Source organism: Rhinoraja longicauda, chromosome 33 (assembly GCF_053455715.1).
Source record: "Rhinoraja longicauda isolate Sanriku21f chromosome 33, sRhiLon1.1, whole genome shotgun sequence".
Lineage (NCBI taxonomy): Eukaryota > Metazoa > Chordata > Chondrichthyes > Rajiformes > Arhynchobatidae > Rhinoraja > Rhinoraja longicauda.
Window position 1 is genome coordinate 2,832,289 of NC_135985.1, and position 24,073 is coordinate 2,856,361.

At 48.8% G+C, this 24,073-nt stretch overlaps 1 protein-coding gene across 3 annotated transcripts in view; it reads left to right on the forward strand.

Annotated features, from left to right (window-relative positions):
- The window catches only part of LOC144608913 (multiple C2 and transmembrane domain-containing protein 2-like), a 208,529-nt gene that overhangs the window by 27,987 nt on the left and 156,469 nt on the right, over positions 1–24,073 (forward strand). Inside the window, exons 2-4 of one of the 3 annotated variants that reach the window (XM_078427154.1) lie at positions 1,573–2,119; positions 18,862–18,924; positions 22,955–23,069. In XM_078427154.1, the coding sequence (XP_078283280.1) occupies positions 1,649–2,119; positions 18,862–18,924; positions 22,955–23,069 (649 nt within the window). In that variant the 5' untranslated portion in view covers positions 1,573–1,648. Of the gene's footprint in view, positions 1–1,572; positions 2,120–10,080; positions 10,215–13,734; positions 13,849–18,861; positions 18,925–22,954; positions 23,070–24,073 lie in introns of those variants that run through there. The other 2 variants (XM_078427155.1, XM_078427156.1) reach the window with 2 other exon arrangements.

The window sequence follows — 24,073 nt, forward strand, 5'->3', positions numbered from 1 at the left end:
AGAGAGGGACAGAGGAACTATCTAAAGTTGGAGAAGTCGATGTTCATACCACTGGGCTGCAAGCTGCCCAGGCGAAATATGAGGTGCTGTTCCTCCAATTTGCGGTGGGCCTCACTATGGCACTGGAGGAGGCCCATGACAGAAAGGTCAGACTGGGAATGGGAGGGGGAGTTGAAGTGCTCGGCCACCGGGAGATCAGTTTGGCCAATGCGGACCGAGCGCAGGTGTTGAGCGAAGCGATCGCCGAGCCTGCGCTTGGTTTCGCCGATGTAAATAAGTTGGCATCAGGAGCATTAATTGGTGACTTGCTGTTTGTGTAACTGTACTGTTGGTTTCTGTGGCAAAGGTCAGAGCTGCTGCTGGTCGTGTTGAGCGATGTCGAGAGTGTGTGAAAGGCACTGTGTAAATGGAAGCTCTCTCTTTAGTATCATGGTCACCACCTTTAGCAGCAACTGTTCACCAGTTTACAGAGTAGAATGAGGCCATGAGGCCCCATCGAGTCCACTCCGCCATTCAATCATGGCTGATCTCTGCCTCCTAATCCCATTTTCCCGCCTTCTCCCCATGACACCTGTTCCGCTCTGTTGGTTCCAGGATAAGGCTCTTCCCCCCCCCCCCCCTCTATCTCCACATCCATTAGTGCTCTGCTACTGGAAACATTTTGATAATATTTCAAAAATAAATTTTATTCAAAAACATTATGTGGGCAGATCTGATAGAAGTAAATAAAATGATCAGTGGCATAGATAGGATCGACAGTCAGAACCTATTTCCCAGGATGGAAACAAACAAATACTAGAGGGCGGAGCTCTCTAGTTGAGAGGGGCAAGTTTTTAAGGTAGGGTTGAGACAGATATGATAACGGCATTGAAGGAACCCTTGAGTAGGCACATGGACATGCAGGGATACGGATCACATACAGGTAGATAAGGGTTATGTTCAGCATCGATATAGTGGGCCGAAGGGCCTGTTCCCGTGCTGTATTGTGTAACGTTCTATCTATGCGAATACAAGAACGGTACAAGACTTTCTTCTCATCCAGAGTGTTGTCACATCTCTACATTTAGTTTGGTCTAGAGATACCAAACAGAAACAGCCCTTCGGCCCACCGTGTCCGCGCCGACCAGCGATCCCCACACACTCCACTTTCCTACACCAGGAACAATTTTACTAAAGCCAATTAACCTACAAACCTGCACGTCTTTGGAGTGTGGGAGGAAATCGGAGCACCTGGGAGGAAAGCCGCATAGTCACGTGGAGAACGTACAGACAGCACCCGTAGTCTGGATTGAACCCGGGTCTCTGGCGCTGTGAGGCAGCAACTCTACCGCTGCGCCACTCAACATCATTAGCATCAAGTTAATACATTCTACGTACAAAGCCCCAGTGAAGCTTTAGTTGGCCTCTTCACCTGAGCCCAACCCTCTCCCCCTTGCTACTGGCCAAAGATCCAAGTCCATTCTTGTTGCAGGGAGATGGTTTCCGTTCAACATGGTGTATTGAGCTCCTGTGGTTGAATTGTCTGTCATGATGAAGATACAAAGCCTCCCATTGTTTGCTCTCTTTCCACAGATCCTGTTTCTCCTGACGTTGGCCAGAGTCCCACCTCCTTTTTTTTTTTTGCCGCTCGATGTGAGGATTTGGCAGGATGTCCGACGCGATGGACGACCAGAAGGAGATCACCAGGTGGAGGTCCTTTCGGGCGAAGACCAAGCCCCTCCTGCAGAACCTGAAGGGCAAGATGTCCGTCAAGAGGAAGGGGGGTTTGCAGAGACACCTCCTGGACCAGCGGATGAGCGTGTCAGAGCCCGACATGTTGCAGGTTGTCAAGGGTTACAGCGAGGACTGCTCGCCCCCCCTCCTCCCGTCCCTTGCCCCCAACTACTACAGCAGCCCCTCCACCCCGGCCAAGAAGGCGGACGAGAGGAATGAAGAGGAGGTCCTCCAGGAAGGGGCCACACTGTCGGGGGAGGCCGAGCAACCAACCAACCCCAGCCCTGAGAATGAAGCATCTCCACCCATTGGGTTGTCCGCATCGGAGAAGGAATCCAGCGGAAATGATGAGGAAACCATCCCGCACACGGAGCTGGCAGATGCAATGGCCGAAGGAAAATACTCGGTAAGTGTTGGCTGGTCCGATGTGGAGGATTGGAGGAGTTCATTGGTAAGTCTAACATGTGTCGTGGACCAGAGGGATCTGGGAGAGCAGGTGCAAAGTTTCTTGAAAATGGTGGCACAGGCGGAGAGGGTGGTTTCAGAAGGCTATCGGTACATTGGCCTTCATCAGTCAGAGTAAAGAGGTTGGGAGGTCATGGTACAGTTATACAAGACGTTGGTGAGGCCACATCTAGAGCATTGTGTTTGGGTTTGGTCACCATGTTATAGGAAAGATGTTGGCAAGCTTGAAAGCAGAGACGATTTACCAGGATGTTGCCAGGACTTGAGGGACTGAGCTACAGGGAGGGGTTGAGCAGGCTGGGTCTCTATTCCTTGGAGCGCAGGAGGATGAGGGGTGATCTTACAGAGGTGTACAAAATCATGAGAGGAATAGATCAGGTAAATGCACAGTTTTTTTCCAGTGTCTGGGAATTGAGAACCAGAGGACTTAGGTTTAAGGTGAAGGGAAAAAGATTTAATAGGAACCTGAAGGGTAACTTTTTACACAGAGGGTGGTGGGTGTATGGAAAGAGGGCTATGGTCCAACAGCAGGCAGGTGGGACTGCTGTAGATGGGGCAGGTTGGTCGGCGTGGGTATGTTGGGCTGGCAGGCCTGTTTCTGTGCTGTATCACTGTGACCGTGTGGGAACGAGAGCGTTTCTTTGGTGTTCAGATCAAGGAGTCGCGTTAGAATCCTAACCAAGACTGGTCGCTGTGATATACTTCACCCAAAAGAAAGTGTAACTTTGTAGAGAAAACAGTACAGCACAGGAACAGGCCATTCGGCCCACAATGCCCGTGTTGCCCATGATGATAAGACCAACCCTTATCTGTCTGCACGTGATCCATGTCCCTCTGTTCCCTGCTTATCCCAGTGCCTGTCCAAAGCCTTAAATGTCACCATCGTGCCTGCCTCCACATCATGTCTGGCACTTTGTTCCAGCTGTCCGTGTCCGTGTCCGTGTCCGTGTCCGCGTCCGTGTCCGTGTCCGCGTCCGTGTCCGTGTCCGTGTCCGTGTCCGTGTCCGTGTCCGTGTCCGTGTCCGTGTCCGTGTCCGTGTCCGTGTCCCTGTCCCTGTCCCTGTCCCTGTCCCTGTCCCTGTCCCTGTCCCTGTCCCTGTCCGCGTCCGCGTCCGCGTCCGTGTCCGTGTCCGTGTCCCTGTCCCTGCCCCTGCCCCTTCCATCTTTTCCCTCTAGTATCAATACTTCTCGTGAGTATTTGATATTTCCATCCTGATGAATAAAGATTCTGTCGGTCCACTGCTCGCACTGAAACGTTCCTGGCTGCCTATTGCTCTCATAGTGGAATTCCACTAACCAGTTGCTTGAGACCGGGAAGTGAAAGTATACTTTTGATTTGTGCCTGCTGGTAATGTCATGTATTTAAAAATAAGCGCTGTTCTCCAAATGTAATATACCAAACAATTACCTTCTTACTGATGTCAAGACTGAAGAGCCTTCTGTCGTACACCCGGGAAGGTATTGATTTTGTGAAGGCCCTTTGATAATCTGCACTGACATTAGTGCTCCCTCTGAGTCAAACAGTCAGTCATTGTTTGAATAATAAGATACTTGACCTCTTTGGCGTGATTATTGTGGCTTCAGTAACTCGATGATTCAGAAATGCCAATCTCAGGGGACAAGATGCACGGTGTGAAAACTTGAACTCCTTTTCTCCAAAAGAAAAGAGAGAGACCGGGTGGCACAGTGGTGCAGCGGTAGAGTTGCTGCCTCACAGCGCCAGAGACCCGGGTTCCATCCCGACTATGGGCGCCGTCTGTACGGAGTTTGTACGTTCTCCCCGTGACCTGCGTGGGTTTTCTCTTAGATCTTCGGTTTCCTCCCACACTCCAAAGACGTGCAGGTTTGTAGGTTAATTGGCTTGGTATAAACGCAAAAATTGTTCCTCGTGTGTGTGTGTAGGGTAGTGTTAATGTGTGCTGGGATCGCTGATTGGCGTGGACTCGGTGGGCTGAAGGGCCTGTTTCACTCGCTGTATCTCTAAACTAAAAACTAAACTAAGACATAAGGAGCAGAATTAGACCATTCGGCCCATCGAGTCTACTCAGACATTGGATCATGGATGACCTATTTCCCCCTCTGAACCCCACTCTCCACCCCACTCTCCACCCCACTCTCAACCCCACTCTCCACCCCACTCTCCACCCCACTCTCAACCCCACTCTCAACCCCACTCTCAACCCCACTCTCCACCCCACTCTCCTGGCTTCTCTCTGTTTCCAGCCTATTTGTTCAGAATCTGAGACGAGACCAACACCGGGAGCACGTGCAATCTCCACACAGACAGCACCCGAGGTCAGGATGGAACCCGGGTCCCTGGCGCTGTGAGGCAGCAGCTCTACCCGCTGCACCACGGCAGTGTAACTGCGAGACCACGCGATCCTACGACGTAACCTCAAGGTCAACAGTCTCTGTTTGGTTCACTTCCTGCACACGGCTGATGGATAGAAAGTTTGATCAATAGTGACTGGCTGCCTAAATTATTCAACAAAACCACACACTGTCACGTACCCATGGGGTGGCTCGAGTTTACAGTTGAGTTGTACGTTAAGTGTTTGCAACCAAATTGATAGGAAGCAGGTTCTGCCACTGACGTTAAGGCCGATTATTTACGTAGGCGATGACATCGCATGTGGAGGTCATCAGGAATGGCACGCCACCGTCTGAATCGATTACCCCCCCCCCCCCCAGTCCTTCTGACAAGTTAGGCAGTGGGTGGGCCCGGGTAGAGTATGCGTGAGGACATGTTAGATCAGCTTGCATGACTGAGGTCTAAGTTAGTTGTGTTGCTCGGGTTTCCAACTGTCCCGTATTAGCCAGGACCTCCTGTATTTTTGGCTAAATTGGTTTGTCCCGTACGGGACTGCCCTTGTCCAGTATTGGGCCCGGGGGACGCTTTTTAGGCCCCGACGGTTTTTAGGCCCCGACATTTTTAGGTCCCGACACTATAGGTTTCCGTCATTTTAGCTCCGGACAGTCTAGGCCCGTACGCCCGGGCGCCGCCTAACGGTGGTTGCGTAGTAACCCGCCTCCCGGCCCAGGCGGCCGCCATTGGTGGAGCGGGAGCACGCGGCCGCTGGCTGGGTGAGGTCACGTGGGGCGGTGACGTCACCTTGTCCCGTATTTGTGAGTGAGATAGTTGGCACCCCTAGTTGCAGGTAATGCCAAGCAGACTGCACAGGACTGGGGTTTGTGTTGAAAGTGCAGGTGACTTTCCTTGCTATTGATTAGCTCGGGTGTTGGGGGTCCTGGGAAGAAGGCAGGAATATTCCAGGAATGATTGGGTGGGCGATTCACAGCACTGGGCCTGCACTCACTGGAGTTTAGAAGGTTGAGGGGGAACCTCATTGAAACTTACAGAATAATGAAAGGCATGGATAGAGTGGATGTGGAGAGGATGTTTCCACTGGTGGGAGAGTCTAGGACCAGAGGTCACAGCCTCAGAATTAAAGGGCGCTCTTTTAGAAAGGAGGTGAGGAGGAACTTCTTTAGTCAGGGGGTAGTAAATCTGTGGAACACATTTGTCAGCGAATATTCTCCTGAGCAGAGGAATGTAGTGACGTTAAATGTTTCAATTTATAATTCCCCAATAAATGAAAATGTATAAGGGGGGAAAAAAAACCCAGAATAAAATCTGAAAATGTAGGAAATAGTTGCTATCAGATAGCACCTGGCTTTTTGGTTTTGGAGATACAGCGTGGAAACGGGCCCTTCGGCCCATCGAGTCCGTGCCGACCAGCGATCCCCGCACACGAAGGTAGACACAAAAAGCTGGAGTAACTCAGCGGGTCAGGCAGTATCTCAGGAGAGAAGGAATGGGTGACGTTTCGGGTCGAGACCCTTCTTCGGACTGATGTCGGGAGGGGGCGGGACAAATAGGATGTAGTCGGAGACACGAAAACAGTGGGAGAACTGGGAGGGGAAAGGGAGGGACAGAGGAGCTATCTGAAGTTGAAGTCAATATTCATGCCCCTGGGGTGTAAACTGCCTGTGAAATATGAGATGCTGTTCTTCCAATTTGTGCTGGGCCTCACACTAACACTGTCCTACAAACACACTAGGGAAAATTTGCATTTGTACCAACCCAATTAACCTACAAACCTGTACGTCTTTGGAGTATGGGAGTAAACCAAAGATCTCTGAGAAAACCCATGCAGGTCACGGGGATAATGTACAAACTCCATACAGACAACCCGTAGTCAGAATCGAACCCGGGTCTCTGGCGCTGTGAGGCAGTAACTCTACCGCTGCACCACCATACAATGCCTGGTGAAAAGAGAGAGAGGTGACATTTGTGTTTGTGTTTAGTTTATTGTTGATTGTCTATTTTAGTTTATGATTTTGGAATATGTAGTTGGATAGTTAGATAATGCTTTGGTTTTCACGAGTGCTTACCCATGAGTTATAGCACGTACTTTGTGTTTTAATTATACTTGTGCAGTTTTGGTCTCCTAATTTGAGGAAGGACATCCTTGTAATTGAGGCAGTGCAGTGTAGGTTCACGAGATTGATCCCTGGGGTGGCGGGACTGACATATGTGGAAAGATTGAAAAGACTAGGCTTGTATTCACTGGAGTTTAGAAGGACGAGAGGTTATAGAAACATATAAAATTATAAAAGGACTGGATAGACAATAGACAATAGACAATAGGTGCAGGAGGAGGCCATTCGGCCCATCGAGCCAGCACCGCCATTCAATGTGATCATGGCTGATCATTCTCAATCAGTACCCCGTTCCTGCCTTCTCCCCATACCCCCTGACTCCGCTATCCTTAAAAGCTCTATCCAGCTCTCTCTTGAATGCATTCAGAGAATTGGCCTCCACTGCCTTCTGAGGCAGAGAATTCCACAGATTCACAACTCTCTGACTGAAAAAGTTTTTCCTCATCTCAGTTCTAAATGGCCTACTCCTTATTCTTAAACTGTGGCCCCCTGTTCTGGACTCCCCCAACATTGGGAACATGTTTCCTGCCTCTAACGTGTCCAACCCCTTAATAATCTTATACGTTTCGATAAGATCTCCTCTCATCCTTCTAAATTCCAGTGTATACAAGCCTAGTCGCTCCAGTCTTTCAACATATGATAGTCCCGCCATTCCGGGAATTAACCTAGTAAACCTACGCTGCACGCCCTCAATAGCAAGAATATCCTTCTTCAAATTTGGAGACCAAAACTGCACACAGTATTCCAGGTGCGGTCTCACTAGGGCCCTGTACAACTGCAGAAGGACCTCTTTGCTCCTATACTCAACTCCTCTTGTTATGAAGGCCAACATTCCATTGGCTTTCTTCACGGCCTGCTGTACCTGCATGCTTCCTTTCAGTGACTGATGCACTAGGACACCCAGATCTCGTTGTACGTCCCCTTTTCCTAACTTGACACCATTCAGATAATACTCTGCCTTCCTATTCTTACCACCAAAGTGGATAACCTCACACTTATCCACATTAAACTGCATCTGCCATGCATCCGCCCACTCACACAACCTGGATAAGCTAGATGCAGGAAAAATGTTCCCAATGTTGGAGGAGTCCAGAACCAGGGGCCACAGTCTTAGAATAAAGGGGAGGCCATTTAGGACTGAGGTGAGAAAAAACGTTTTCACCCAGAGAGTTGTGCATTTGTGGAATTCTCTGCCACAGAGGGCAGTGGAGGCCAAATCACTGGATGGATTTAAGAGAGAGTTAGATAGAGCTCTTGGGGCTAGTGGAATCAGTGGATAGGGGGAGAAGGCAGGCACGGGGTATTGATTGGGGACGATCAGCCATGATCACAATGAATGGTGGTGCTGGCTCGAAGAGCTGAATGGCCTCCTCCTGCACCTATTTTCTATGTTTAATCACGTGTACCGAGGTACAGTTCAAAGCTTTTTCTGGGTGCTACCTTGTCAGTGATTGCTGGGCAATGTTGACCTTGAATGTTAATGGCTTGCCTATCCACAGCTGCTGCCTGACCTGCCATGTGTTTGGAGTGTTTCCGGTTTCTATTTGTGTTGTGGTCCCAGTAGCTGAGATGATGCAGTTTGCTTGTGGAATCCCTGGTGCTCCAGGGGACCGCACGCTGTCATGGGGAATCCATTTTCCGCCCGTGTGCGTTGCTCATTCGGAAGCTGCCCTTCCTTGTGGCTGTTCATCACCGAGCCCCATTTCATCTCTGTGCCTGAAGAAGGGTCTCGACCAGAAACGTCGCCCATTCCTTCTCTCCTGAGATGAAGCCTGTCCCACTGAGTTACTCCGGCACTTTGAGTCTATCCGATCTTGGAGCCTGTGCTGTGCAGATCGCTGCCTGCCTTCGCTGTGATCTCCTGGTAAATCATTCCCTCATTTTAGAAATGCTGAACGTCAGATTTTACCCATTGGGACTCTATTATTTATTTGTTTTAATCGGTACCTTTTCCTTTTATGCTTGGGATTGTATGCTGGCTCTTTGCTAATTGCAAGGTTGTCTTTGCATGCCTACCCAGATGTCATCCTACTTTGTTGTTTAGACGTTGAACTAAAAAGAGGGTAAAACGCTGATTAAATTGAACTAGTTCACAGAGAAAGTCGCTAGAAATGGTGGCGCAGCGGTAGAGTTGCTGCCTCACAGCGCCAGAGACCCAGGTTCAATTCTGACTATGGGTGATAATAGACAATAGACAATAGGTGCAGGAGGAGGCCATTCGGCCCTTCGAGCCAGCACCGCCATTCAATGTGATCATGGCTGATCATTCTTAATCAGTACCCCGTTCCTGCCTTCTCCCCATACCCCCTGACTCCGCTATCCTTAAGAGCTCTATCTAGCTCTCTCTTGAATGCATTCAGAGAATTGGCCTCCACTGCCTTCTGAGGCACAGAATTCCACAGATTCACAACTCTCTGACTGAAAAAGTTTTTCCTCATCTCAGTTCTAAATGGCCTACCCCTTATTCTTAAACTGTGGCCCCTTGTTCTGGACTCCCCCAACATTGGGACCATGTTTCCTGCCTCTAACGTGTCCAACCCCTTAATAATCTTATATGTTTTGATAAGATCTCCTCTCATCCTTCTAAATGCCAGTGTATACAGATTGGCCGACCGGAAACTTCACCCACTCCTTCCCTCCGGAGATGCTGCCTGTCCCGCTGAGTTACTCCAGCATTTTGTGTCTATCTTCGGTTTAAACCAGCATCTGCAGTTCCTTCCTACACAGTTGCTGCCTGACCCGCTGAGTTCCTCTGGCAGTTTGTGATCCATATTCCTCCATTCCCTGCATGTCAGTGTGCCTTTTAGACGCACTATGGCATCTGCCTCCACCACTACCCCCCACTGACAGCACGTTCCAGCCACCCACCACTCTCTGTGCAAAAGACCTTTGCTCAAGATTCCAGCATCTGCAGTTTCTCTTGTCTCCCCAACGTTTCAGTTTGTTGGCGCCGGTATAAGAGAGACATTAGCATGGTTTGAGATGCAGAGACGTGAGAGTGATTGGGATGAGCTGTGTCGATGGGAGAGGTGGGAGAGATTTAAAAGACGGCAGCGATGGTGCAGGACGTGATGAAACAAAGGATCTGGTCTCGAGTGTGGGTGTGAACGGGGGAAGCAGAATCATTATGTGAAATTATAAAAGGAAAATACTGTGGATGCAAAGGATCTGAAACCTAAAACAGGAAGCTGGGGATGCTGATTATCTGGAGATGTTGATCTCATTGTTGAGACAAGAGTGATGTTGGCTTAGTCACAGGATGAGATGTTGTTCCTCGGTCTCCAGGAGCGGTGTGGGAGGTCGGGGAGAGGGGGGTTGAGCGGCAGGCAGTGCTGAGAAGCGGCAGGAAGCTGCAGGTGATGGAGCGGGCTGGAAGGAGGGGTGCTACCAGGAGCTCCGTCCGCGAGCTGAGCAGGGAAGCGGGGGCGTGATGTTGAGGGGTGGGGGCAGTGGTGCAGAGGGAGTACTGAGGACGTTCGGTCGAGTTGGTGCACAGCCTTGAAGTGCCGTGGCCAGCTCTCCCAGCGAGGAGGACTTCAGCAGCTTCACCGACGATGTCCTTGCTGGAGGTGGTGGGCAGAGTGCCTCAGGAGGTGAGTCCAGGGAGACTATTGACCGTACAATCCCCAGTGCCTCACCTACAGCTTGCAGTGGGTGGCACGGCAGTGGAGTCGCTGCCTCACAGCGCCAGAGACTGCGGCTCAATCCTGGCTACAGGTGCTGTCTGCACGGAGTTTGTACGTTCTCCCTGTGAGGACCACGTGGGTTTTCTCTGGGTTCCCCCCCCCCACATCCCAAAGACGTACAGGTTTGTTGGTTGATTGGTTTCTGTTAATTGGTGTGTTGAATGCAAAACTTGGATAGCGTGGACTGTAGAAGAGGGTGTGAAGAGGGATTTCTCCAGAGATGCTGCCTGACTTGTTCTAGCATCTTAGGATAACATGCAACTAGGGTTTGGGTGATCGCTGGTCGGCGCGGACTCGGTGGGCTTAGGGGCTGTTTCCACGCTGAATCTCGAAACTAAAATGAAACCATCTCGAGAAGCACGGGGTCAGGGAGATGGTTTAGGTTTATTATTGTCGTGTGTACCAAGATACAGTGAACAGCTTTAAACAAATCAGATACTACATATCATGACTTGCCGATCCTCTGAAGTATTCTGCAGCTAAATCTGTGCGTTTGTGACTCTTGGCGACAAGGGACGTAAATCACGTCTGTGCGTTTGTGCATCCTTTCCACTTTACACGCCTTGTACTAAATCAAGACATGTAAAAATAGAAGGAAATCTAAACTGGCTTTTTCCAAGATGGAAGTTAAAAATCATTTTTTTTGTTCCTGACGGTTTTCCTGGAACTGGGCGTAACGAGTTCAGGAATAGCTTTGCTCGCAAGTAACGTGCTGTTACTTGCGAGCAGAGCGCCAAGGCAAATTCCTTGTTATTCCTGAATTAATATGTTTTATTGAATAGATTGAGTTTTATTAGCCTAGTAGACAGACTTGGCGAATAAAATTTATTCAGTTCAATAAAACATATTAATTACAAAAACATTTCCAGTTTGACTTATTTGTGTTTTTATATAATGTCTATAGTTTCGAGTTGATTTCATAAACTTTCTCTGTTATTGAATGAGTGTGCATCATATTCCGTTCTGCCTGTGAGTGTTGGAAACAAATAGTCGCAGCATGTTGTAGTACGGAATGAGGCCCTTCGGCCCATCATTCAGTGTCCATCCCATTGTTACTCTATCTACGCTTTCACGAGTTTGCTGCAGTTTCTGCCACTCTCCAGCATCATTAACCTCCTGACCCGCGCAACTTGGAGATGTGGACAGAACCTGGAGCATCAGCATGAAGGCTTGTATACACTGGAATTTAGAAGGATGAGAGGGGATCTTATTGAAACATATAAGATTATTAAGGGGTTGGACACGTTAGAGGCAGGAAACATGTTCCCAATGTTGGGGGAGTCCAGAACAAGGGGCCACAGTTTAAGAATAAGGGGTAGGCCATTTAGAACTGAGATGAGGAAAAACTTTTTCAGTCAGAGATTTGTGAATCTGTGGAATTCTCTGCCTCAGAAGGCAGTGGAGGCCAATTCTCTGAATGCATTCAAGAGAGAGCTAGATAGAGCTCTTAAGGATAGCGGAGAGAGGGGGTATGGGGAGAAGGCAGGAACGGGGTACTGATTGAGAATGATCAGCCATGATCACATTGAATGGCGGTGCTGGCTCAAAGGGCCGAATGGCCTCCTCCTGCACCTATTGTCTATTGTCTATAAGCCCGGTCTATCACAGGTAGAAGGTTCAAAGTCCACACTGACGGCACTTGAGGTCAGAGTCAAACCCCGGCTACTAGAGATGTGAGACACCAGCTCTACCAACTGCGCCACATGCTGTATCATAGAAGACGTTAGGACCGGTCGGCACAGTGGCACAGCGGTAGAGCTGTTGCCTTACAGCGCCAGAGTCCCATGTTCGATCCTGACCACGGGTGCTGTCTGTTCAGAGTTTGTACATTCTCCCTGTGACATAAGTTTATAAGTTGTAGGAGCAGAATTACTTCACCATTGGCTGATCTATTTTTCCCTCTCAACCCCATTTTCCTGCCTTCTCCCTGTAACTCCTGACACCCGAACAAATCAAGAATCTATCAATCTTCACCTTAAGAAATATACAAGTACCTGTGTGTGTTGGCTCCGGTTTCCTCCCACACTCCAAAGACGTGCAGGTTCGTAGGTTAATTGGCTTCGGTAAAATCGTAACTTGTCCCTGGTGTGAGTCGGATAGTGCTCGTGTACCTGGTGGTCACAGGCTGGTGTGGGGCTAAAGGCCTGTTCCTGCACCGTATCACTAAAGTCTAAAGTCAAGTCTACAAACCTGCACATCTTTGGGATGGTGGGAGGAAACTTCCTTTAGGAAGGAGATGAGGAGAAATGTTTTTAGTCAGAGGGCGGTGAATCTGTGGATTTCTTTGCCAGTGTGCGGAGGTCAAGTCAGTGGATTTTTTTAAGGCAGAGTTGGATCGATTCTTGATTAGTACGGGCGGCACGTTGGCACAGCGGTAGAGTTGCTGCCTTATAGCGAATGCAGCGCCGGAGACTCGGGTTCGATCCTGACTACGGGCGCCGTCTGTACGGAGTTTGTACGTTCTCCCCGTGACCTGCGTGGGTTTTCTCCGAGATCATTGGTTTCCTCCCACACTCCAAAGACAAACAGGTTTGTCGGTTAATTGGCTGGGCAAATGTCCCTAGTGGGTGTAGGATAGTGTTAGTGTGCGGGGATCGCTGGGCGGCGCAGACCCGGTGGGCCGAAGGGCCTGTTTCTGCGCTTGTATCTCGAAATCTAAAAAAAATCTAATACGGGTGTCAGAGGTTATGGGGAGAAGGTAGGAGAATGGGGTTAGGAGGGAGAGATAGATCAGCCATGATTGAATGGAGGAGTAGACTTGATGGGCCGAATGGCCTAATTCTAGTCCTATCACTGATGAACTTACAACCTTAAACCAGAGAACTTGTAGGAAACCCTCACGTTGACAGGGAGAACGTAGGTGCAAACTCCACACAGCCAGCACCTGAGATCAGCATTGAAACCGGGTCTCTGGCAGATGAAGCCATCTCTCCCAGCTGTGTTACTATGCTGTGAAGGGCTGAGTCGCAAGCTAAAAGCTACAAATAGCATTTCAAAAGTTCAAAACTGATTATGTTTTGTTTTTTTTTGAAATTATCTCTCCAGTGTGGTTTATCGCCTAGGTGACATTTTGTTTCCAGAACCTTCCCTGTCCCCTTTTTTAATTAGGCCAGAATTCAGACACTCAGGTTTCAAAAAAGTTCACCACTAATAAGTGGTTACCACAGTAACACCACCTTTTGGAAATGCCTGGTACGTTAGCCCAGCTTGCTGTTCAGTCATGCATTTCTCATGCATCAGTGCTCTTTTCTCCACTGTTACTGATTCATTGATGTTTCTCGCCTTTAGATCACAAGACGTAAGTGCAGAATTAGACCATTCAGCCCATCGAGTTTCCTCTGCTATCCGATCGTGGCTGATCTATCTTTCCCTCTCGACCCCATTCTCCTGCCTGTGACCTTTGAGCCTTTGCTAATCAAGAACCTGTATCTCTGCTCTAAAAATACCCAATGTCTTGGCCTCCACTGCCGTCTGTGGCAACGAACTTCATAGATCCACCACGCTCTGGCTAAAGAAATCCCTCCTCATCTGCATTCTACAGGTGAGAAGGAACTGCAGATGCTGGTTTACACCGAAGAAAGGCACAGAATGCTGGAGTAACTCGACGGGACAGGCAGCATCTCTGAAGAGAAGCAATGGGTGACGTTCTGGTGCGAGATCCTTCTTACTTAACGTTTTGAGTCTCTACCCAAAACGTCACCCATTCCTTCTCTCCAGAGATGCTGCCTGTCCCGCTGTGTTACTCCAGCATTTAGTGTCTATGTTCCATTCTAAAGGTATGTCCTTTTATTCTGAGGCTGTGCCCTCTAGTCCTGGACTCTCCCACCAGTAGAAACATCCGCTGATTAAAGATGTTCCTCCTCACCTCCATTCTAAATCCACTCTCTTAATATTTTAGTTGTTCCTCATTCACTCTTGACATTTAGTGAGCTGTGAAAGATAGATCAGCCACTGATCGGAAATGCTATACTGAACCAAACTCAATATCTTCTGTTGAGTTGACTCTTGTCATTACCGCCTACTGGATTTGAGGCGTGCAGGTTTAATCTGCATCTCAGACCAAAATGTGTAAAGTCGGATAGTGTTTCAGGGTGGGAGGGAGTCATTGAAATGCAGCCCATCTGGATGTGAAACCTCTCGTGGTGTTATTCACCAGAGTAACGAGCTCTCTCGTTATAAACTCCGTACAGACAGCACCCGTAGTCAGGATGGAATCCGGGTCTCTGGTGCTGTGAGGCAGCAACTCTACCGCTGCTCCACCCTAAACATGACAAAAAATGTCATGGAAATCTGCAGAGGTGATTGTGCAAAATGAACTTTTAGTACAAATTCTGGCACAAAGTTAGCTCTGCCGATCAATAATATAATGGGTAGTGTAAGAAAATAACTGCAGATGCTGGTACAAATCGAAGGTATTTATTCACAAAATGCTGGAGTAACTCAGCAGGTCAGGCAGCATCTCAGGAGAGAAGGGTCTCAACCCAAAACGTCGCCCATTCCTTCTCTCCTGAGATGCTGCCTGACCTGCTGAGTTACTCCAGCACTTTGTGAATAATATAATGGCGTGCTTAGTTCTGGGTCACCTTAGTGCCCTAACGTAGAAACATAGAAAAATAGCTACAGGAGGAGGCCATTCGGCCCTTCGAATGTGCCAAAGACACCGTCCACAGTTCATGGTTGATGAGGTTAGTGTTGTGCACTGTTCAAGGGCCTGATGGTTGCTGCAAAGAAGCCGTTCTTGAACCTGATGGTGACAATTTTCAGGCTTCTGTACCTTCGTAGCATTAGTGAGGTAGATAAGAAGAGAGGACGTGTGAAACTCGAAACATAGAAACATAGACAATAGGTGCAGAAGGAGGGCATTTGGCCCTTTGAGTCTGCACCACCATTCAATATGATCATGGCTGATCATCCAAAATCAGTACCCCGTTCCTGCTTTTTCCCCATATCCCTCGGTTCCTTTAGCCCTAAGAGCTAAATCTAACTCTCTCTTGAAAACATCCAGTGAATTGGCCTCCACTGCCTTCTATGGCAGAGAATTCCACAGACTCACAACTCTCTGGGTGAAAAAGCTTTTCCTCATCTCAGTCCTAAATGGCCGACCCCTTATTCTTAAACTGTGACCCCATATCCCCTTGAGACGGGAGGTGTTCAAAACACAATGTGACTTCACACTCACCATAGACACTTACACATCGTCAACTCTATTTATCTAATAAGACTGCCAAGGCATATGAAAGTGGCGAGGGAAAACAGAAGTATAGAGGATTGGCTAGATCCAGGAAACAGGATGTCAAAGTTGCAAAAGAGGAAATGTCAAACTTGTGAGGGATATTTCGATAAGCACTGTTTATATAAAGTTACCATGGCTCAATGTAAACAGAGGTAATGTGTGTCCTTCAAACAATAATATCACAAATTAAAGTAAGAAAATAAAAATTGAACGTTTATCTTTGTCATCTTTCTTCAGAAGGAAAGGTTTGCCTGAGATTCGGGTAATAATTGATTAGGGAATGGAATTCAATCAATTTGAGCGTCACGGTGGCGCAGCGGCAGAGTTGCTGCCTCACAGAGCCAGAGACCTGGGTTTGATCCTGTCTGTAGAGTTTGTACGTTCTCCCCGTGACCTGCGTGGGTTTTCTCTGGGTGCACTGGATTCCTCCCATATCCCAACGTTGTGTAGGTTTGTAGGCCAATTGGCTCGGTTAAATTGTCCCTGGCGTGTGTAGGATAGTGTTCGTGTGCGGGGATCGCCGGTCGGCGCGGACTCGGTGGGCCGAAGGGTCTGTTTCCACGCTGTATCTCTAAACTAAACTAAACATCTGAACTAGTCAGGACTGCCGTGCCACTGTGCCGCCCTTAAGGACTTTAGTTTAGAGATACATCATACCATATCATATATATACAGCCGGAAACAGGCCTTTTCAGCCCACCAAGTCCGTGCCGCCCAGTGATCCCCGTACATTAACACTATCGTACACCCACTAGGGACAATTTTTACATTTACTAAGCCAATTAACCTACAAACCTGTACGTCTTTGGAGTGTGGGAGGAAACTGAAGATCTCGGAGAAAACCCACGCAGGTCACGGGGAGAACGTACAAACTCCGTACAGACAGCGCCCGTAGTCGGGATCGAACCCGGGTCTCCGGCGCTGCATTCGCTGTAAGGCAGCAACTCTACCGCTGCGCCACCGTGACGCCCTTAGCCTTTACGACACCTTAACTTAAGTGGTAAGTTTGATTGTGCTCTGTTACCCAGTCCTGTAGGAAATAAGATAAACCAAGTTTAATAAGTAGACGCGAAGATTTTATACAGAAATCACATCAAACAAGAATGTGTTGAAAGAATGGCAAAGATTAAGGGTGTGGGCGGAAATGTGGAGCAGACAGTTTATGGAATGTTGTTTACTAATTAAGCAATAAGAATAAATCGGTTTATTGCAGTTGTATTTGTGATTGCTGTTAGAAACAAAAAGGGAACTGTCGTGAGAAAATCTACCAGAAAATGTAGAGTTTCCCATCGAATTGGTGGGATTTCTGGTCAGTCATTAAAAACAGGATGAGGAAATGGTGATGGACAAAGCTGGGGTAACTCAGAGGGTCAGGCAGCATCTGGGGTAACTCAGAGGGCCAGACAGCATCTGGGGTAACTCAGAGGGTCAGGCAGCATCTGGGGTAACTCAGAGGGCCAGGCAGCATCTGGGGTAACTCAGAGGGTCAGGCAGCATCTGGGGTAACTCAGAGGGCCAGGCAGCATCTCTGGAGAAAAGGAATAGGTGACGTTTCGGGACGAGACCCTTCAGACTGAGAGTCAGGGGAAAGGGAAACGAGAGAACTAGGTGATGTAGAAGAAATGAATGAACAATATGCAAACAAGTAACGATGATACAGGCCATTGTTAGGTGTGGCCAGGGTGAAAATGAGAATGGTGTGACAGCCTTTCTGTGGTTTTCCAACAGTTCTATCTGTGGCTCAGCTGTCAGCATTGTTGCCTCCAAGTGATCGAGGTTGTGCTTTGGGTCCTGACTCATATTTTCTGAGGCAGAGGTACTGTGTCGGCTTTCCATTGCCGTTTGAAGAAGTGTTACGCTTGCCGATAATGTCTTGGTGGGGAAATTAAAGCAAGGAAGAGCATCTTGAAACACCATGACTCTGCTGTTTATGACTGATTTACTTCCTACCTATCCAAATGCTTCAATGTTGTGACAGCCTAAAGAAGGGTATCTCCAGAGATGCTGCCTGTCCCTCTGAGTCATAGAGTGATGCAGTGTGGAAACAGGCCCTTCGGCCCAACTTGCCCACACCGGCCAACGTCCCAGCTACACTAGTCCTACCTGCCTGCGCTTGGTCCACATCCCTCCAAACCTGTCCTATCCCTGTACCTGTCTAACTGTTTCTTAAATGTTGGGATAGTCCCGGCCTCAACTACCTCCTCTGGCAGCTTGTTCCATGCACCCACCACCCTTTGTGTGGAAAAAGTTACCCCTCAGATTTCTATTGTCTTTTCCCCTTCACCTTGAACTTGTGTCCTCTGGTCCTCGATTCCCGGGGTCTGGACAAGAGACTGTGCATCTACCTGATCTATTCCTCTCATGATTTTACACACCTCTATAAGATCACCCCTCATCCTCCTGCACTCCAAGAAATAGAGACCCAGCCTAGTCAACCTCTCCCTATCGCTCACACCCTCTAAGCCCAGCAACATCTTCGTAAAGTAGAGTTACTCCAGCAGTGCATCTATCTTTTGTGATATCAGGGTTAGGTAATGTTTTGGGTCAAGTCTCTTCTTCAGATTCTGTTGTTGTATCTAACAGAACATCAACAGAATCTGAAGAAGGGTCCCGACCCGAAACGTCACCTAACACTACTGTCAACCTCATAGAAAGACGAGGGGAGATCTCGTTGAAGCCTACTGGATAATGAAAGGTCAAGATGGAGTGGACATGGGCAGGATGTTTCCACTAGTGGGAGAGTCTAGAACCTGTGGGCACAGCCGCAGAGTAAAAGGACATATCTTCAGAATGGAGATGAGGAGCAATTTCTTTAACCAGAGGGTGGTGAATCTGTGAAAGTAATTGGCACAGATGGTGGTGGAGGCCATCATTGGATATTGTTAAAGCGGAGATGGGCGGATTCTTGATTTGGAAGGTGTCAAAGGTTATGGGGAGAAGGCAGGAGAATGGGGTTGAGAGGGAAAGGAGATCAGCCATGACTGGCTGAGTAGACTCGATGGGCTGAATGGCCCTATTCTGCCCCTACGTCTTATGATCTAATCCTCATCATTGACCATTCAGATCCATTCCTCTAACCTTTCTCCATTGCACGGTAGTTTAAAGGTCACCAATGAGGTAGATGGCAGGTCAGGACCATAACCGAGCTGATGAGAGGACGGTTCAGTGACCTGGTAACTGCTGGGGAACTGTCCCTGAATCTGGAGGTGCCTGCTTTCAAACTTCTGCACCTCTTGCCTGATGGGAGAGGGGAGACGAGGGAGTGACTGACCGGGGTGAGATCAATCCTTGATTATGCTGATAGAATGTCTTGTTTTTCAGGATGAACTTAGTGAAGGTACGGACCTGGAGTCTTCACAGAGTTCGATGTTCTTCAAAGAGCAGGTAACAATCTGCTTGTAAAGGCTTGCACCCGCTGCTCCAGATGTCAACTTATTTACATCGGCGAGACCAAACGCAGGCTCGGCAATCGCTTCGCTCAACACCTGCGCTCGGTCCGCGTTAACCAATCTGATCTCCCAGTGGCTGAGCACTTCAACTCCCCCTCCCATTCCCAGTCTGACCTTTCTGTCATGGGCCTCCTCCAGTGCCATAGTGAGGCCCACTGGAAATTGGAGGAACAGCACCTCATGTTTCGCCTGGGCAGCTTACAGCCCAGTGGTATGAACATCGACTTCTCCAACTTTAGATAGTTCCTCTGTCCCTCTCTTCCCCTCCCCCTTCCCAGATCTCCCTCTATCTTCCTGTCTCCACCTATATCCTTCCTTTGTCCCGCCCCCCTGACATCAGTCTGAAGAAGGGTCTCGACCCAAAACGTCACCCATTCCTTCTCTCCCGAGATGGTGCCTGACCCGCTGAGTTACTCCAGCATTTTGTGAATAGATACCTTCGATTTGTACCAGCATCTGCAGTTATTTTCTTACACTGCTTGTAAAGTCTTTCGTTGTCCTTTGATGGCGATGTGTGCAGGAGTCTGCTCCTCATTCCTCACACAATCTCAGTTTGCTTTCGATGTACAGCGTGGAAACAGGCCCTTCGGCCCACCGGGTCCATGCTGACCACCAGTCACCCATTCACACTAGTTCTCTGCTATCCCACTTTCTCATCTACTCCCTACACACGTTGGGGCGTTTTCCAGAGGCTAATTAACCTACAAACCTGCACGTCTTTGGGATGTGGAAGAAATCTTACAGCGAGAATGTGCAATCCCCCTAACAACCAGTCTGAAGACGGATCTCGATCCGAAACCTCGCCTATCCATATTCATCGGTATCCAATCCTTGGTAAACCAGCATCCACAGATCCTTGCTTTTACTTCAAAACTTAAACGTTAGTTCTGTTCTGCTACACAAACTGAGCCGTGCCATTAGTTCTGCTCGAGTTGTCGTGGACAGAGTGAATGTGGAGAGGATGTTTCCACCAGTGGGAGAGTCTAGGACCAGAGTCCACAGCCACAGAATTAAAGGACGTTCCTTTAGGTAGGAGATGAGAAGGAATTTCTTCAGTCAGAGGGTAGTGAATCTGTGGAATTCATTGCCACAGACGGCTGTGGAGGCCAAGTCAATGGTTAATTTTAAGGCAGAGATAGACAGGTTCTTGACAGTGCGGGTGCCAGGGGTTATGAGGAGAAGGCAGGAGAATGGGGTTAGGAGGGTGAGATACACCAAGCCCTGTAGACTTGATGGGCCGAAAGGCCTAATTCCGCTCCGATACCTTCTGAAATTAGTGTTAACATCGGGCTGCACTCACATCGGGCTGCACCCAGAACCAGGGGCCACAGTTTAAGAATAAGGGGTAGGCCATTTAGAACTGAGATGAGGAAAAACTTTTTCAGTCAGAGAGTTGTGAATCTGTGGAGTTCTCTGCCTCAGAAGGCAGTGGAGGCCAATTCTCTGAATGCATTCAAGAGAGAGCTAGATAGAGCTCTTAAGGATAGCGGAGTCAGGGGGTATGGGGAGAAGGCTGGAACGGGGTACTGATTGAGAATGATCAGCCATGATCACATTGAATGACGGTGCTGGCTCGAAGGGCCGAATGGCCTCCTCCTGCACCTATTGTCTATTGTCTATTGTCTATAACATGATGGCCCCAGCAGCCGGCGTGACCTCTCCTCTGCCTGACCTGCTTTTGCTACAATAGAACCTTCTGATTATCACAAATAAACATTCAGTAATATTTGATGGAAATGTACTCACTTTATAATTTAAGTGTTTTTTCCCCACAGTTAAAACAATAAACCAGACATTGATTGGAACATTGAAACTGATTTAAAATTAACATCACCAGTTCCTTGTCAGCCTTCCTGTGGAGCCAATGTTCCTCCTGTTCACACAATGCACGGCTGCTGTTGGCTCGGGTTTAATGCAGCAGATACTCAGTACTCAGCAGATCCCCTTAGAACTGGGAGACCCTCAGTGGTGCAGCAGGTGGAGTTTAGTTTAGAAATACAGCGCAGAAACAGGCCCTTCAGCCCACCGGGTCCGTGCCGACCAGCGATCCCCGCACTTTAACACCATCCAACACGCACACGCACACACTAGGGACACTTTAGGCTTTAAACAAGCCAATGAACCTACATACCTTCATGCCTTTGGAGAGCGGGAGGAAACCGAAGACCTCGGAAAAAACCCACGCAGGTCACGGGGAGAACGTACAAACTCCGTACAGACGGCACCCGTAGTCGGGATCGAACCCGGGTCTCTGGCGCTGTAAGGCAGCAACTCTACCGTGCTGCCAGTGGAGCCGCTGCCCCTCAGAGCCGAGACCCGAGTTCCAACCTTGCTTCGGGCCCTCTCTCTGTGGAGTTTGCACGTTCTCCCCTGTGACCACGTGGGTTTCCTCCGGGTGCTCCGGTTTCCTCCCACACTCCAAAGACGTGGTGGTTTATAAGTAGTTTGGCCGCTGTAAATTGCCCTTGATGTGTCGGGAGTGGATGAGAAAGTGCGGTTACATTGAACGAGTGAGAATGGGTGGCTGATGGTCGGTGTGTGGACCTGTTGGGCTGAACGGCAGACAATGCAAAACACACACAAATGCTTTAAATGAGTGCTTCAGCGCTCTATTAAGATACTCCAACATGGCTGAGGTTGTTTTAAAGTTGTTTCGCTTCCTCTACATTTCTGCTCATTAGTTAAAGCCAAGGCAGTCCTGTCATGGGGCTTTATTTGTGGAGATATCGTATGGAAGCAGGCCCTTCGGCCCACCGAGTCCACGCCGGCCATCGATCACCCGTTCACACTAGTTCTATGCTATCCCACTTTCGCATTCTCTCCCTACGCACATGGAGGCCAATTAACCTACAGTCCCGCACGTCTTTGGGATGTGGGAGGAAACCGGAGCACCCGGAGGAAGCCCACGCGGTCAGAGGGAGAACGTGCAAACTCCACACAGACTGCACCCGAGGATGGCATTGAACCCGGGTTTCTGGTGCTGTGAGGCAGCAGCTCCACTGTAATTATTGTACAGTGGGGCTCCAGGATGTACCTACAGTCGAAGGTTGGCACAAGATGCTGGAGTAACTCAGCGGGTCAGGCAGCATCTCTGGAGAAAAGGAACGGGTGACATTTCAGGTCGAGACCCTTCGTCAGTAACCCAACACCCATTCCTTACAATACAATACAATATATTTTTATTGTCATTGTACAGGGGTACAACGAGATTGGGAATGCACCTCCCATACGATGCAATAAATTAATTAGCTAGTCAGTATTAATTTAAACAACCCAATGAAACAAATTGGAACAGTTTTAAAACAGAATAAAGTGCAAGTAGGTCTGTGCCGGTTCACTGTGCGATGTGACCATCCGGCTCAGCAGGACCGGTTCATAGTAGGTATTCACCAGGATCTTTAACCTGTCACTATCTCTGGCTAAGGTCCCCAAGTGCCTGAAGTCGGCTACCATAGTGCCGGTGCCGAAAAAAGCAAAGATCACCAACCTGAACGACTACCGTCCGGTTGCCCTAACTCCGATAGTCATGAAGTGCTTTGAAAGGCAGGTCCTCTCACACATCAAATCCGGCATCCCTGACTCACTGGACTCTCATCAATTTACATACAGGGCAAACAGATCCACAGAGGACGCCATCTCTCCAGAGATGCTGCCTGTCCCGCTGAGTTACTCCAGCATTTTGTGTCTATTACTGTGATAGTAGTGATCATACTAAGAGTCTACTATCACATGAATGAATGAATACTTTATTGTCGCAAGTGACAAGCCACAGTGGAATTCGTTGCTTGCATACCCAAGGTATGCAAATAGTCGCCACGTAAAGGGCGAAGACAAAGTTATAAATGCTCCCCGGTGCCAGGTCCCCCTTTGTTCTCCCCCCTCCCCCTCCTCACGGCGGTCCCCCACGCACCTTTGACTGGTAAGCAGCGGCTGGTTAATGGGGAGTTGTTTTGTTTGTGTTCCAGGCCTTGGAGCAACAAGAAGGGAAGAGTGGCGAGCCGTCGTCATGCCGACTCCCCTCGTACCTGCTGACGATTCACCTGAAGGAGGGACGTGACCTGGTCATCCGGGACCGCTGTGGTGAGCAATGTTACCGTGTTCCGCCTCGCCTCGCCACCGTGGCCCTCTGCCGCAAGTATAAACCTGCTGGCCGCACAGAACAAACCTGCCAACTGTTGTGTACATGGACGTGCTTGCTCCATGCGATGCCCTGCCAATGCATTGCAAAGTGGCACAGGTTGTGTGGGAGGAAGCCGAAGAACTCTGAGAAAACCCACGCGGTCTTCTCCGAGATCTTCGGTCTCCTCCCACTCTCCAAAGACGTACAGTTTAGTAGGTTACCTGGCTTGGTGTAAATGGAAATTGTCCCTAGTGTGTGCAGGATAGTGTTAGTGTGCTGGAATCGCCGGTCGGCACGGACTCTGTGGACTAAAGGGCCGGTTTCTGCGCTGTATCTCTAAACTAAACTGAACTGGTTTAGTTCCAGAGTACCAGGCAAACTGTGTAATATTGTTGTGTGTTGCTAATGTAGAGAGGAGAGCTGGAGGTCAGGGTCCAAACCTCCTGGTTGATTTTATCATCATACTTTATAAATATTGTAGGTGAAACGTTCCCAGGTCAAAAATAAATGAGCTGAGTTGAGTTGAGTTTATTGTCACATGTACTGAGGTACAGTGAAAAGCTTTTGTGTGCTAACCGGTTAGCGGAAAGACAATACATGATTACAATCGAGCCATTCACAGTGTACAGATACATGATAAAGGGGATAACGTGAATAAAGTTTAGTGCAAAATAAAGTCCAGTAAAGTTCGATCAAAGATAGTCCCAGGATCTTCAATGAGGTAGAGTGTAGTTCAGGAACGCTCACTAATTGGTGGTTGCACGATAACAACTAGGAAGAAACTGTCTCTGAAACTGGAGGTGTGCGTTTTCACACTTCTGTACCTCTTGCCAGATGGGAGAGGGGAGAAGAGGGAGTGGCCGGGGTTCATCTGGACTGGTCCTTGATTATGCTGCTGGCCTTACTGAGGCAGCGTGAGGTGTAGATGGAGTCAATGGAAGGGAGGTCGGTTTGTGTGATGGTC